Source organism: Hippopotamus amphibius, chromosome 4, assembly GCF_030028045.1.
Source record: "Hippopotamus amphibius kiboko isolate mHipAmp2 chromosome 4, mHipAmp2.hap2, whole genome shotgun sequence".
NCBI classification, from domain to species: domain Eukaryota; kingdom Metazoa; phylum Chordata; class Mammalia; order Artiodactyla; family Hippopotamidae; genus Hippopotamus; species Hippopotamus amphibius.
This window is the reverse complement of record NC_080189.1, coordinates 182,268,240-182,284,075: the sequence shown is the minus strand read 5'-3', so window position 1 is coordinate 182,284,075 and position 15,836 is coordinate 182,268,240. Positions and strand designations below refer to the sequence as shown.

Genomic DNA, 15,836 nt, shown 5'->3' with positions numbered 1-15,836 from the left:
AGTAACCTTCTCAGAAGGGTCCTGAGGAGGGGGTAGGGACGGGGCTGTGGCCCAAGCTCCGCCACCCTCCTCTCGCTCTGCCTGCCTGATGTCTGGGCATCAAGAGAGTGGGGAAACATTAGTGTGGGCCAGCTGCCGAAGCCGGGCGGGGTCGAGGGAGAGGTCAAGGTCGGCGGAGAGGCGGCTATTGATCCGGCTTGGAACGCGAGACAGGGAGCACAGCAAGACTAAAGGGGGAGCTGTGAGACCAGACATTAACAGCTTTCAGCGCTAATGATGCCCGTGCCAGACGGGCAGAGGGAAAAAAAGGAGACTGGAGCGGCAGCTGGGATCGCTCGCTGCCTGCGCCCAGCCGCCTCTCCCGAGAGGAGGAGGAGGCGGAGGAGGGCGAAGGGGCCAGCGCAGGGCTGGGCAGGGGCAGGGCAGCCTCTCCCCGGCCGCCGCGAGGTGGAGCGCGCCGGCGGGCGGCGGCGTGTCCAGCCCTGCGCCGGCCCGCCCGCGCGTCCCTCTTCCCGCCGTCGGGGCAGCGCGGGGCCAATGAGGAAGTGCTCCCCGGGTCAGTCGCGGCCCGCGCCGCCCCCTGCCCGCTACTTCCTGCTAGGAGTGGGGCGGGGGTGCCCCCTCCCCAGACCCCGCCGCCCGAGCGCGCACGACTTGGCAGCTGCAGCCGGGCTCCCCAGGGCGCCCTGCGCAGGCCACGGAGGGGCCCCCTTTCTAAGAGGGGGTTGCCCCGTTCTCCCGCGGCCGCAGACCGAGTCCCCATCCTTGTAATCAACCCCGGGGGGGGTGGGGTGAGGGTCGCGTGCTGGGATTTCGGGCGCCGGAGCGCAGGCGGCGCGGGGAGGCAGGCAAGCCGTGGCGATTGGAGTCCAGACCTGCCCCCGGTCGCTGTGTGACCTTGGGCAAAACGCTAACCCTCTCTGGACTTCACACCGCCAGTTCTCAGAAAGAGAGAGCTCTCCCAAATTTAAGAATGCGGGCGAGTTGGGATGGCCAGTTTATGGTTTTCTTAAGTTTATTAAAGGTGCGTGGGGGCATTTTTTCTTACTTAGGCCACTTTCCTGGAAAGATTTTCGTGGTGGGGCTGGATGGGAGGAGAGGGAGGTGCTTCTAGACTTTGAACCACGTGGAGGTGGGGTGGAGGTGGTGGGTGGCGGGCAGCAGCGTGCAGTCTGGGGTAGGGAGGTAGTGCGGACTGGCTCTCCGCCCGCCCCCCTTCACCCTGCACGCCGCCCCCTCCTCCCAGTCTCCACCCGCTCGTCCCCCGACCCTGCAGCCCGGTCCACAGAACTGCATGCTAGGGCACATCTTATTGTTATTATGTTTTGGGGGGGCGGGTGGCTTGGGCAGGGAGCTCTTTCTGTCCTCGGTAATGGGCGCTACGCTCTGTTAAGTTGTTGGTGCCGTAGCCCCACCCAAGACCTTGGGGGCGAACAACCCTCCCCCCCCCGTACCCCCCAAGGAAAAGGCCCAGAGGGAGGCGGCGCGCCCGGAGGCGTCACGGCCCAGGCTTTTGCTCCGGTGAGGCCGCCAGAGCCCGGCCTGGGGGCGGGGTGGGGTGGGTGCAGCTGGGCTCGTCTGCGAAGCCCAGCCCTGAGCCAGGCCCCGACCCGCCCTGGCCGCCTCCCGGCCCAGACCCGAGAAACCCTGGGAAGGGAGGGGGGCCGGCCGCGTGGCGCGCTCAGCCGGGAGGTCAAGTCGCGAAATAGATGAAGTTGGTCGCGGTCTGGAGGGACGCGGAGGTTGCGGGGTGGGGGGGGGGCGTGGATGTCCACGCGGACCGCGGCCTGGCCTTGTCCCCGGGCCATGGACAGGCCCCCACAACTCCTCTTGTCCTCGCCGGCTGGAGATCAAACGGCGGACAAGGCAGCTGTGTCCTTCCTAGTCTGACGGGCGATTTCAAGTCCTGCCCTGGGCGGAGGAGCCCTGGGGGTGGGGTGGGGGGCGTTACTTCCAGCCTGAAGTAATTACCAGGGGGTGGGAGGGAACCGGGGGACCTCAGGGGGTCACCCACACCAGTGTGTCCAAAGATCCGGCCACACCTACTTCTAGGTCGGCACGTATGAGAACCTCTCCCACGTGGAGCTCCCCTGCTCCTCACCCCCGCGCTCCCCACAGACCTCGGCTTTGGCGGTGGGGTCCGTGTTTGACCCCGAGAAGTTAATGGGATGAGGTGGTGGGAGCGCACAGATTGGGGTGAACATTCCTTCCGGAATGGGACTCAAACAAGGTCTCACGTTTCCCCTCCCCCCAAATGTGCTCTTCGTTCTCTCCTCTTAGTATCTTTTACTTTGTCCACTTCGCTCTTCCAGAGTTTGGGATATCAGGATTTATATGAAGACACTTTCTGGAAGTTTAACCGCGACCCCTCAGTAAAACAAAAGTGAAAACAACTAAGCTACTTTTCTAGGGAGATGAAGCCATTGACCATCTGCCCCCAGTCCGGGTGTCGACCCCAACCCTCTTTCGCGGCCACCCCCCCACCCCCACCCCCACCCCACCCCCACCCCCACCCTCCCCCGCAAGAGCTTTCGATGAGTGGGTGGGGACTTGCGTTGACTCAACTTACTTCCACGCACACCGCACTCCGCCCCCCTTCTCTGGGGGTCCAGCTCCCTGGAGGGGAGGAGGGATGGAGAGGATTTTCTTTTATTTAAAAATGCCCTGCCCACCGTCCTCCCTCCCCCCGCCCCTTTGCTCTGCAAGAGCACTGGAGAGGAGCGCACAAAAACGCTGCACGTGTGGCCGGCCTGGACTGCGGGTGTGCGCACGGGCATGTGTGTGTGTGTGTGAGTGTGTGTGTGTGCGCGCGCGCGCGCGAGTGTGTCTCTGTGTGTGTGTGTGGTGTGCTTTCTTGTTCTTACAGGGTACAATGTTAAAAAGCCACCGCTAGTCGCCCCCAGTGCTCCGACTCTCTGGGTCTTTTTGTCTCTAGTGCAGATTAAACGTCACGTCCGCACTTGAACTTGAATTTTATCCCATTGTACAGAGGCAGCCCCAGCCATAGAGAGACCGAGAGCTCCCAGAGAACCCGGACTCCGCCATCTTCACGTTGCAATCTATAGCTCCCAGTCCGCGCCCGCACCGACCCAGGCGCACTGGGCGAGCCGCCCCGCAGCCCAGCTCCCCCCGGGCCCGCGGCGCCAGGGGAGCGCTGGGGAGCGCTCGCGGGGACCCGGCAGCCTCTCCGGCCGGCGCCAGCCTGCCAGGTGAACTGGGAAGGAGCCGCTCCTGGAGTCCCCCCAGAGCCTCGGAAGGGTCAGTCTCCGAGAAAAAAACAGGCAGCCCGCAGAAAGCCCAGAAACAACCGAACCGGGGCAGTTTTACATTGCTTTGGGTTTTTGGAGGGGGCGGGGTGAAGGGGTACGAGACAAGTCCCCAAGTTTTCTTTGCTTTTTTCCTTTTCTTTTTCTTCTTTTATTTTTTTATTTGTTTGCATTTTTTTCCTCCCCCCTCCTCCCTCCTGGTAGAAGTGCGCTTTCCACCTACCAGACCCTGAAAGAAAGTGTCAGGAGCCGGTGCAAAATCCGGTTTAAGTTCAAGAAGACATTTGGAAGTCCAGGAGGCCAAGCAGTTTGAAGAAGTGTAAGCAATTTTTTTTCCTTGAAAAGAATATATTTTTTAAGAAACCAGCCAGTCCGCGGCAAGCAACAGCAGATTTTTTTTTTTTTTGCTTTTCTCCTATTTTAGATCGAGAGGTTTTTCTTTTCCTTTTTCCTTCTCTTTTTCCTTTTTGCAAACAAAACAAAAAACAGCATAGAAGAAAGCGCAAAATAAAGAAGAAGAAGAGGAGGAAGAGAGGGCAAGAGAGGAAGGAAAAAAAAAAAGAAAAACCAAAACACCAACCCGGGCAGAGGAGGAGGCGCGGCGGCGGCGGCGGCGGCAGCGGCGGCGGCGGCGGCGGCGGCAGCGGCGGCGGCTCGGACCCCCTCCCCCGGCTCCCCCCATCGGTGCAGCTCTCCGGGCGATGCCAGAATAGATGCCGGGGCAATGTCCCGCCGCAAACAGGGCAACCCGCAGCACTTGTCCCAGAGGGAGCTCATCACCCGTAAGTGTCTGCGGCGTGCGCGCGAGGGGCCGGAGGATGGGGCTCCGGGCGCCCGGGGCTGGGGACACCGAGCCGGGCGCAGCCGGGCCGGGCGCCGGGGCGGCCCGCGGGCTCGCAGAGGCAGCGGCGTCGGCCCAGAGCATGGTGGGGGGGCGGGGGGCCTTAGGAAAGTTTCTTTGCAGCCTGGGGAGTCCGGGCGCTGCGCGGTCAGACGCGCCTCGGGCTCGGGGGCCTGCGGAGCGGGCTCCGGGCCGGGGAGGGGGCGCGCAGGCTGGAGGAGGTGTGTGTATGCGCGCGGAGCCCGGCTGGACGCTCGCCCCTCCGAGCGGCGTGTGTGGCGGCGGCGGCGCTGGTGGCGGGGTTTGGAGAGGAGGGGGAGGGGGCTGGGGGAGCGGAGGGGGAGGGGGAGCCGGGAAGTGGGGAAAAGTTGGCGAGCGCGTGGGTCCGCGCTGACGGCGCGGGCGGAGGAGAGCGGGGTGCGCTCGGGCCTGGGGGAGACGCAGGGCGAGGGGCGGCCGCCGGCTCCAAGTGCCCCAGTCGCTGCACCCGGCCGGGCAGGGCGCCGGCCGGGCAGGGCGCCGGCCACGCCGGTCCTAGGATTCCGCAGCCGCCTTTCTCTCCCCTCTTCTTGCTGTTTGCAAAAGAATCCAGCTGCGCGGCTGTTTGCCGGGCTCCTGCACCCCCACCCCCCATTTCCCCACCTCCGTCTGTCTCCTGGGATGATCTTGTCTTCTTTCCCCCACTCCAAAAAAAGGTGGGGGCTTCGGGGGCTGTTGAAAAATCCCCGCCACGGGGTAAAAAAGGGGTTGTCAGCTAGGAGTGGAAAAAGAGGGATGTGCTTGTAAAATAGTGGATAAAAAAAAAAAAGAAAGAAAGAAAAAAAGAAAGAAGGAAAGAGAGCTATCAATCTCTTACCCATCTTCCTATCTCAGATCTTTCATCTCCCCTATCTAAATAAACAAGGCAGGTCGCAGTGGAAATCCACCGGCTGAAATCGTGTGGATTTCAAGCAAGTGGCGGGGCGGGCAAAGTCAGGCAGCGGGGCAGAGACGCGCAGCTTCCAGCGCCCCAGTCGGGTTTATTTAGCAAAGGGAAGAAGCGTGCGGGAGCGGGCCAGGTACGGGGTTTGCACGGGAGCTCGTCCGGGTGCCTGCACACTTGCACCGGGAAGGTCGGCTCGCAGCGCTCCCCGTCCGCCGCAGCCCACAGGGCCGCTGCTCCGCGGCGCGCAGACCTTTCCCCGCAGTTCTTTCTCTCTCGGTGCCCGGGTCGCCGTTGCTTTTTCTATTTTCTTTTCTTTTTTTAAATTGCAAGAGAAATAAAACATCCTCTGGGTGCCATCGAAACCGCGGGCAGCTTGTGTCCCTGCAATCCTTGGAGCACCTCGGCAGGCTGGGGCCGGGCTGCCGGCGCGGAGCTGGAAAGGGCTGCGCGCCCAGCTGCCGCCGAGGACTGGCTGCGGGGCGGCCGAGAGCCGAATATTTATGTTATATTTTAAAAAATTTAAATAAATAAATAAATATATAAAGGGGTTCTCCCCTCCCCTGAAAGCCCAGCATAGGAGCCACCTGCTCGGAGCATTTGCTGCTGCCACCTCTCCTTTGTTACAGCAGACACGTTAGTAAGAATTTGTGGGTTTATTATTATTTTTTGGGGAGGGGAATAGATATTAAAGTGGGCTTGCCTTGGGAAAGGGATGCCTTTCTGGAGGGAGGGAAGAGGACTTCTCTTTTATTTTTCAGCATTGTAACATCAAAGAAGACTCGCTGGTTGCATTTAGAACAAAATGTTTTGCAACCCGATTTGAGCCTGGTTTGATCAAGGTCCTTTTCGCCAGTTGACATTTCGTCCTCTACCAAGCCTTTAGCAATTGCTTATTCTATCCCTCCCCCACCCCCCACCCCCTTAGATGGTGGAGTGGCTGTTAGAATGTCTGTACTTGCAGACGCCTAATTTCTCCAGGAGGCAATTTGCCCCACAGATCCTCTGTATAATTGCAAGGGTTGTTTTTGAGGAGGGGGAGGTTGGGGGGGCGGTTTGGGAAGGGGGAGTTGTTGGGGGTGCATTGCCAAGCTGGCAGCAGCGAAGGAGCCAGGAGTGTTTGCAGTTGTATGTAAAGGGGGAAAGGAGCAGGTAGGTTCGCTTTGCTTTTGCTCTCTTCTCTTCTGACATTCCTGGGACCTCAGGAGCAAGCCCTGGCCAAGAGGACTGGTGGCAGCTGGGCGTGGGCAGCGAGGGGTGCCTGGTGCAGATCCTTCCATCCTTCGTTTGTTCCACGGCTGTCTCAGCCTTGCTCAGGGCGGTGCTGGGGAAAGCCGGCTGACACTGGAGCAATGGCAGGGAAGGAGAGGTGGGGAGAAGGAGACCGGGGGCAAAGGATATCCCGCCTGCCTTTCAGGGGCACTCGGATCCCAGGGCATGTGCAGGGGTTTAAGCAGGGAGAGTGGTCCAACCAGTTTTCAGACAAGGCTATTTATTATCCAAAAGCAGCTGGCTTTTCTGTCTGTCCTGTGTCACCCGGGAGGTGGGAGTGCAGGCAGGGGAAAGGCAAGAATTGGATGCAGTTTAGGCTGTAGGGCCTGTGCAAGGGTGCCTCTCACCGTGATGCAGGAGTTGTGGGTCTCGGGTGCTGTCACAGCCCTGATTGGGGAGGGGGTCCACATTTTAGATTTTAAATGTGAAAGAAACCACCTAAAACGTGGTGCATCTTCAGTTGGGTGGCAGCCCGCCGGCTTCAGTTTCTTTAGGGATGATGCAACTTAAGATAACTGCTGGTCTGAGAAACAGAAGAGCACACAAACAGCATTGATAATCTTCGGTGGGTGGGGGGGGGGGCGGGTGGCGAGTCAGAGAAGGGCTCTGTAATGAGCTAGTTAAATTTACAGACAGGGCCAGCGAGAAGAGGAGTGAGGTAGAAAAGAGAGTGTGGGAGACAGCTGGGGATGAAGACCTAGGCTTCTGGTTTGTTTCAAGATGTTTGACCCAGATGGATATGGCTTTTAAAACCGAAGGACAGACACAGCTATTAATAAAAACAAACACACAACAACACAGGGACAGTAGTGAAAAGGGGAGGATGAGGAGCAGTGACTGACCAGGCAGAGGGAAGGGCCGTGAGCCGGCTGTGCCTGGCAGGGTGAGTGGGGAGGCAAACGAACCCCAGGCCGTGCAGGAGCTCTGAGGCTTCCCGAAGGAAATAGGAAGCCCAGGGTAGATTACACAGCCCCAATGAAGGTGATTTTTTTCAACAACCCACCAACAGGTTTCCTTGGAAGATTAGTAATTTTCTGTATGAATTCACGATTTTGCAAAACAACTAGAGACCCAAGATTTGACGCGGAAGTTAGGCTAACCGTGTTAATTCCATGGTTGCCTTTTAAATTAGGTTTTGCTGTAGCTGTATGTTTTGAAGGCCGCTATGCTTACAGTTATTTTAACGCCCCAGGGTAGAGTATATCTCCAGGTGTCCACATATCTTTCAAAATTGGGCCTCTGATAAATTTCATCAGACCTGGGCCCCTCTTCTTTTTGGTAGTTGGTGGGGGGAGTGGTTTGTCTCCTTTCTGCACAGAAGGGAACCCCATATCATTAGAAGTGTGATATAAATCAGCTGCTCTGATTCTAAGGGAGAATAAAAATGTGTTCATCCAAGGTGTTATGCCAGGCTGACTTTATTCATTTGTAATTCACACCTGAGAGAAAACAGCCATGAGCATATTTTAACAACCCCTAATATTTTTAAAGGGTAGCCTTTCCCTCCATGAAAATTATGTACAGAGGCATATTTCTTTTTTTTTTTTTTTTGTGGGTGGGAGGTGGCCCTCTGTGTGTGCTTTGGCCTTGGCGATTTTTGTCTGGCCTTCAAAATATTTCATAACAGAAAACGCGTCATTTCTCAAGTGCTGGAGTGAATGCAGTTGCTTTGGTGAAGCTGGCCTTAGGAACACGGAGGGAGGCTGAGGTCAGATGGTTGGGTGTGACGCTTTGTTGACCACTGTGCAGGGCTAGATGGGTCTTAGTGACCAAAAGGAAGGGCAACTTTGGGTGCACCGGACAGTAATTAGCATCCTGTTTCAGGTGAGATGAAGCATGCAAAGCAGTTGATCAGTTTCCCCCTGCAGAGCGCACCGGTTTCCAGCACCAGAATCGAGCTCTTGGCAGTGTCTTTGGGCTTAGAACACGGCTTGCACCTGCCTTCCCCTTTTCCTTTTCATCTCCTTTCTCCGATCGCTTTGCATTCTCTGTTGCTTGTTGTGAGAAAATACTTTCCAAAATAAACTTTCAGTTGAATTGGCTTTTGGTTCAAGGCTGCAACGCCCAGCGGCGCCTGGCGCCACTCGGCAGCTAGGGGGAGCTCGGCGCCCGTGTCATGCGTGGAGCCGCCGCTGCGAGGGGCCGGGACCAGGCTTCCATCAGCCGCGAGAGCAGTTTACGTTGCTGCAAAATGTCTTAAGTGTGAAGTTGTAATATTGATTTTCCTGCAGAGAGTCAGAGCAGGACGAAATGAGAATATAAGTTTGAGAAATCTATTTTCAAGCTATCGGCATTGATTTACAAGCCCTCGCTTAGGCAGATGGGGGCAATTTTCTTTTTCTTTTAATCTTTTTTTTTTTAAACAATTACAATTGTTGGTTTTGAACGGGTGTGTTTCCTCCAGTTAGTCTGTGGTCTTGACTTTCTGAATTCCATTAGGTCGTCCAGGCGTGCCCGATGGGGCGAGGGGATGTGGGAAGAGGGAACCTCGTCCTGTCCATTCCTGTATTGCGTGTCACAGACCCTGGGATCTGCCGCTGCTTTGGGGAGTCGTGTGTCTGAAACAGCTTGATGAATGGAAATCCTTTCAGCTCAGATTTTATAACACTTGGGTCCTCAATTCCATTTATTAGGTGATGTTCCCACTGTACTAAGGGAAATAGCACCATTCCCCAAAGAGATAAAATGCCAACTCAAATAACATGTAAAACTTTGTTTGGAAGGAGTATGTCCTTGCTAGACCCATCGTTGCTAACACCTTTCACCCCAAACGGTGCCCTTAATGGATGGCTTTTAATGAGATGACTTCTCCCCTAACGGTGTAATTTCATGCTGGAGAACGTGTGTGCTTTTGATCACGGGATTTCTGGATCTATAATGTCTTCTCCAAGTTCAAGAAATCTGCAGACAGCACAGTTAACCCTGAGTCTTCTACTTGAGTTCAGTATATGCGCAGAAGAGGTTACGTGGCGACAGGAAAGGAGTGCTTTATTCTAACCTGAAAGAGAAATAAATTAGGTCAGACAAAAGCCTAGCGCTGTCTTCAGCCGGAGAAAGCGCCTTCACTCTCCAGTACAGAGGGCGCGCAATTTATCTGATGATTTCTCTACATCATTTAATGTTTGAATCGAGCCTGTTGTAAGCATATTGCGGCAGCGAGCTCATTTGACAACTCAGAGACGAGGCGTCACTGTCACCTTGAAGCTTTGCACCGGGGCAGTGGCCTCTGGTCTGCAGAAGACGGTCAAAAAAAATTCATTTCAGAAATCTCCAATCCTTTGCCTTGGAACTTGGGGGAGTTTCACAAGCTGTAACTAAACACACACTACAGATACGGCAATGTGTGAAGGAAAAAATTATATGAGGGAGGGTGAAGATGGGGTTCTTGACCTTTGGGGACTAGCTCTTGCATCTCCTATGGCTTAAGGAAGGACCCTCCGGTTTTCCGCTTAGGTCCTGTCTTTAGCTGAAACTCTCCAAGGACTTTGGACTAGGTTTAATGCTGTTGTCACATCTGGGAGGACAAGGGAAAGTAAATGCTCTTTGGGGACCGTGCCCATGGTCAAGTTATTGATGCCGGCTGAGCATCTGAAGGTAGTGTTAGCTTTGGGACCACTGGCATATTTTTTTCATAGGGAGAGGGCACGGCAGAAGCCCGGGGATGAATGTCCGTGTCACCCGGCTGCTCTGAGTGTGGCTTTGTCACTTTCCAGGTCTATTTACTCACACGCGCGGGCCTGGGGACCTGTGTGTTCTGTCCCCCCCCCCTGCTCCCCATCCCACAAATCTGCCTTCCCTCCCACAGAGCCAGATGTCAATGAGATCTACCCGAGCTGTGCTCCCCTCCCCAAGAAAAGTCGTTTGTTGACCGCCTCCCTTGAGCAGTAGTTTTCCCCAGGCGTGTATAAAGAGTGCCGAGAGCAGGCTATTTGGAGACACATGAAAGCAGAGGGACACACTTCGTGTGTCTTCCGCACGAGCCAGTGAGGGGGGTGAGGGGAAGAGCATCGTTTTTACTGGCAAAAGCGACACCAGATCGCGGTTTGATTAATGGTGCTACATTCACGGGGACTCTCGTCCGGCATTTTGACATATGCAAGTCTTTTGTGTAGTTGCTGAAATTCAAGAAATTCATTCTTTATTTCTTTTGCCGAGGCAGCTGCTAATCTGCTTGGGTGTTGAATTAGCCAGCCTGAGCTCTGGTACTATAATGAAATCCCAGACCACACAAAATTAGGTAACTTCAAAGTAAAAAAAAAAAAAAATCCTCTGTTTTATACAACTTTTTCACGACCCCCTTCCGCTGAACTGCTGAAATGCAAATACACTTGAGAATGTTCTAATGACTTCTGTGCTAAAACAGCACGCAAAAATGACTCAAGAAAGTTGAATGCCAGTGTTATTTTGATGAGTGTGTACCTCAGAAATGGATGCACTGCTAAGAATTAAAAAAAGGAGGGGAATCATGTTTAAATTTCTACCTTGGAAATGAGATGTTGAGAGCAGCTTCCACTCTTGCTAGTTTGCTGTCAGCCTCGGAGAATCTCCCGTTAAAGGCTTGTAGTTCAGCGTCTTGTACGGATGGTCCTTCTTTTCTTCTGTTTAGCACCTTTGAAAAAGCACAGCATTAAATAAAACAAATCTCTTCATTGGGCCTCGAAGAATGCTTCTATATCACATCATTATGAGCTCTGTTGTGTCTCTGAAGATTTAAGCCGTTTGCAGTTTTATAGAATCTTCTGCATGTGTTTAGAAAGATTTCTGTACCTTTCCTTTTTTTTTTTTTCTTTAAAGGACTATCTTATTTCTCAAAACGTAGGTCACTCCGTTCTTTGGTATCGTGGACTTGACTTTTTTCTTAGTAATCTGTTAGTCGTGGACGGGCTCAGTGAATACACCTGAACGCTGCTTTCCTTGTTCATGGAGTCTTTTTCCTGCTTTTGCATGTGTGAGACCCAGCCTCCAGAGCTTGGTTTTGGGGGATCTGGAGAGGTGGATGCAGTGGGGGAGGGGGGAGGTTGGACTAAGTCCATGGAGCAAGTTAGGGTAGTTTTCTGGGAGCTGATTTTAACGTGCTAAAGTATCCTGCGACCAGGCAGGGGGCGTGTATATGGGGTGTGTGTGTATGGTGGTGCTCCTCACACTCTCAGAACTCCTGGCCTGGAATCTACTGGCTGGGTTCTTCCTGCACCCCAGACCTCTCCTCGGATCAGGAATCCCCGCCTTCCTGAAATGCAGGCCAAGCCCCGGCCTTCCTGGTGATGGTCCCAGTCAGCAGACCCCCCGTCATTTTCACGGGAAGGGAAATGCACGTTACAGATAAGGGTGTGCTCCGACATCCTTCTTTCTGCCCAGATGTCAGGAATCTTGAAAAATTCATTTTGAGGCGTGTGCTGTGTCTGGCATGGAGTAGACAGGGCCTCGTGGGGGTGGTGGCTGGTGCGTACCCGTCCCTCCAGCTGATTTGAGGGCGCTGGGGAAGCTCGGGGCCCGGGTGCCCCCTGGAACAGGCTGCAGTCCTCAGCCCTTCTCCCTGGAGGGCAGGTGGTCTGGGAAGAGAGAGTTCATCTCTCTGTGGGGCCTGCCTCTGACCGTCCCGGCTGCACCCTCCTCGCGGCCTTGCCTGGAGGCAGGAGTTCAGTGGGCAAACGGGGCTGGGGCTCGGCTGCTTCCTAACCCTTCGGGGTCGGAACACGTGCCCGGCTGGGCTGAGGCTCCCGCCTTATCTCCCACTCCTCCGCCGCTGCTGGGCCCTGCGTGATTCCCTCTGTGCCCAGAACTTCATAAAGCTCTTGTCGCACCTTTAAGCGTCATCAAGTCACAGATTATTTTCTCCACCAAGAACTGATTCCTTCTCTCTCCCAATCCCCACCCCCCCCACCCCCCGCACCCGCGGCCCCGGTTGTTATTTTCTCTTGGATCCAATAAATTAAACATTGATGGCAGCTCAGAAAGTGTTGTGCTCCGTCTAGTGAGAGTTTTGGTGGCGTTCAGGCGTTGCCTGGGGTCTCAGCCCGTCCCTGAATGTTCGCGGGGAGGAGAGTGAAAAGGTCCCTTTGCAGATTATTGGTGAGCACGGGCTGGCTGGCAAAGGCTCCGTCTTCGTAGGAAGCAGGTGTAACATCTCCAGTTGGATGCAGCGCTCCGGCGGGTGGATGCTCAACGTTTCTTGTAAACACGCGTACAAATAGGATGGCGGCTGTGACGTTGGTGGCACAGGATTTTGAGAGCCTGGCACCCCTCCCCCCACATCCTTCCCCTACCCACCCCACCCCCACCACTGAAACAATAATTCTGCGTAGGTTTCTCCTGGTCTGTGGCTTAGCCATGAAGGATGGAGATTTGGGTTTGAATCAGTGCAGGGTTAAGGGGACAGGGGCCTGTGTGCTGTGTGTGCAGTAGGGCACACACACTGTGCTCTGGGGACAGCAGGAGGCCGGGTCCTTGGCTGGAATTTCCCGAAGGGCAGGTGCAGGGGCAGTTGTTAGAGGAGACCCAGGGCGGACGGGGCCCTTGGAGTCCAGCGTGTGTTGGGGGGGTGGGGTGGGTCACTGGCCAGGTAAGGCTCGCTAAGCCTTTGCAGCTGCCAGGGGCCTGTGGGCTGCTTGGCCGGGCCGGTGTTAATGATGTCTTTCCATTTTTGTCTTCTGCCCAAATTCCTTCCCAGCCAGGCATGGGCGAGCGGGTCTTAGGATCAAGTGCTTCCCCGTCCGGTTAACAACGGTGTCCATTATTATCTGCAAACCTGGGGGTTCATTGCTTCTAAATGCATTTATCAGCTGGGAGGAGGCCTCTCCTTGTGAAGTAAATGTGGTTTTGTTGTAAAGGAAAATTACAACAAATGTGTAAATGTGTGTGTGTGTAAAATACATATTTGTCCACGTGCTTTCAGATGTCACATTTCAGAACCTACCCCAATCTGATACCTGACATTTGAACAAGTCATCTGCTGCATTCATTCATTTTTCCTCTTAATGAGTCAAACATTTTAGCGATCCTTCGACTTTATTCGGCTCATAATAGTGAGGGCAGCAGGATTTTCCAGGGCTGCCTGACACTTGGGGAGCTTTGCATGAAAGCAGAAATCCTCTTAGAGGAAAATACCTCATCTTTGCCTTCTTTTTTTAAAGGCCTGCGTTTGCCGGACAGGGCAGCCTGAGGGGCTGTTTTGTAGGGTCTGGGCATCTGAGAGGCTATTTTGTTTGTCTGTGGCTCTTCCCTTTCCTGGTGCTTTCTCGTCTCTGTGTGGCAGTTTGGGCCACTCTGCGTGTCCCAGCAGAGGACTGGTTCTGAGGCTACGTGGGGCTGTGAGTCTCCCTCTAGGTGCCTGCAGGTCAGAGGAGGGAGGGTTCTGGGGCGGCGGAGGAGGGGGCAGGCCCGTCTCACTCTGCCCTTCTCTGAGCTGGGGCAAGTGGTTCTTTCTCCTTTTATTTCTTCTATTAGCAATAAGGTTTTAAGAAGGGACACATACACGGACACGCACACACATGCACCCCACACGCCCAGCTCGGTATCCGCCTGCCAGCGGAAGTGAAACCACAGCCCGTCTTTGGGGGTGTCTCTGAAGGCCTTGAACATGAGATTCAGCCAGCTGTCTTGGTCCACCTGCTCTGACCTAAAACTTGGACAGTCTTGGGGTTCAGGGTGACGTTGCTACCTTCCTGGGACGTGCCTCCCGCAGCAGCCAAAGCCCAGAGCTCCACACCCCAGTGGGTAGGCAGAGGAAACCCCATTCTTGGAGTTGGGTGAACACCCCCTGCCATGTAAGGAGTTTTACTTTCACCACTGCAAGTGAGAGGGGAAGGAGATTTTTTTTGTTTCTTTTCTCCCTGGATACCCTTGGAGGAGGCAGTGAGCTGGACCCTGGGTCTGGAGACCCGAGTTCAGAGCCGTCTGCGGGACCGGGACCAGCGGAACCTGGCTGCTCAGGCCGGTTGGCTGCGAGGGGGCTGGAAGCAGAAATTAGACCTGCAGCCCAGTGAACGGCTTCGGATGCTTTCAAACTCAGTTACTGGGGCTCACAAGGGCTTGCTGCATGAGGAAAGTGAAAAGGCTGAGACTGCCAGAGAAAGGAAAGAATATCAGATGTACCAAAACAAAACAAAACAAAACAAAACAAAAAAAAAAGAAGAGAAAGGAAAAAGTGCTGGTACAGAGTCCTTAGCAAAAAAGATGGAGGGGAGAGGGAGGGATGCTTATGAACAGGCCTGTGTGACCTTTGCTCGTTTTTTAAAGTAGTCTGTGTTTCTTTTAAAAGAGAAAAGAAATTTGAAATTATGTAGCTTAAAACCTCCCAGCAGAGAGGAGCTATTCATGCTTCTTCCCGAAACTCCCACCAGGAGAACGGATAGACTCCGCTAAAAAAGTTAATGAAAAGCAAAACCAAGCAAAACCAAAACAAGGAAACCAAAGATGAAATTAGACGACAGAAAACACCTCCCCATCCTCAGGAAGGATGATCAAGTTGGGATTTGGGTGGATGAGCTGTTATCTTTGTTTATTTTTATCAAATGCCCTTTAAGGATGCAGCGGGTGCCAGGCCGGCTCAGGAGGGCGTGGGTACCTCCACCCTCCCTACCACAGAATTCACCCCTGTCTCATTTGAATTCTCAATTTCATTTTGTCCTTTTTTTTTGCTTTTCAGCTCATTTCCTTTGTGCCCCTCTCTCTCTCTTTTTTAACAAAACAATATTTTGACATCCTCCTCCCATTTATTAGAGTTCCTTCGCTAGAAATGGCTTACAATACATCCTTATATTTCTAAAGAACTGTTTTCACAGCCCTCTCCTTTGGCTCTGAAATTATGTATATGTAATTGGTAATTAAAGGTGCGAGCTTTTCAATATAAACAGTATTGCTCAATGTTAGATCATTAAAAGGAAAAGAGGCACCGAATAATTACCTTTTACATTCTGACAAACCGTTCACGGGAACCCGGTTCCCCCTAGAACCACTGTTTGGCGTGAGGGTTGTGATTACATTTTAAGCAGAGCAAAGCATCTTTTCATAAAATAAATTGGTAAATTAATTATGTAGCGTTGTCTTCCAACTCCTTTTTAAGTAAACTCGGATTTCTTTTTAAAGTGTAATTAATGGTTTCTGGGGCCGCCTTTGTGCACACTGTTTCTCTTACCTTATAGGTTCTTTTTGTTAGAGGTACGCAGACAAGAGATTTCGGATTTCCTCATCTGCAGGGTGTTTTTGTGTGGCCACGTTTCCAGTGCGTTTCTACGTGTAATTCATCCAGGGCTCTGTCTGCTCTTCTATAAGCACAGGCGGGATCTCAAATTGTCACTTCCCTTCTCAGCAATACCTGTGCACCGTGCATGCCTAGTTCATACGTGTTACGTGTCCTGTGCCGTCCATTCGGTCTTACACATGGACTCTCACAGGCCCTGAAGAAGCTTGTGTTCAGAAAATGCAGAACAGTGATTTATATGTAGGATGGAAGATGCCACAGAATTTTTTCCTTAAATTATCTGTTCTTTGGCTCTGGCCCGTCAATAACTTCACTGCCACGGAATGTGTTTTCCTC

The 15,836-nt window shown here is 53.7% G+C and overlaps 1 protein-coding gene across 10 annotated transcripts in view; it reads left to right on the top strand.

Annotated features, from left to right (window-relative positions):
* The first annotated feature begins 1,668 nt into the window (after window positions 1–1,668).
* The window catches only part of BCL11B (BCL11 transcription factor B), a 95,872-nt gene continuing 81,704 nt past the window's right edge, over window positions 1,669–15,836 (top strand). For 5 of the 10 annotated variants that reach the window (XM_057731649.1, XM_057731648.1, XM_057731647.1 and 2 more), the window contains exon 1: window positions 2,801–4,048. In XM_057731649.1, the coding sequence (XP_057587632.1) occupies window positions 3,991–4,048 (58 nt within the window). In that variant the 5' untranslated portion in view covers window positions 2,801–3,990. Of the gene's footprint in view, window positions 1,715–2,800; window positions 4,049–5,620; window positions 5,666–15,836 lie in introns of those variants that run through there. The other 5 variants (XM_057731639.1, XM_057731641.1, XM_057731640.1 and 2 more) reach the window with 5 other exon arrangements.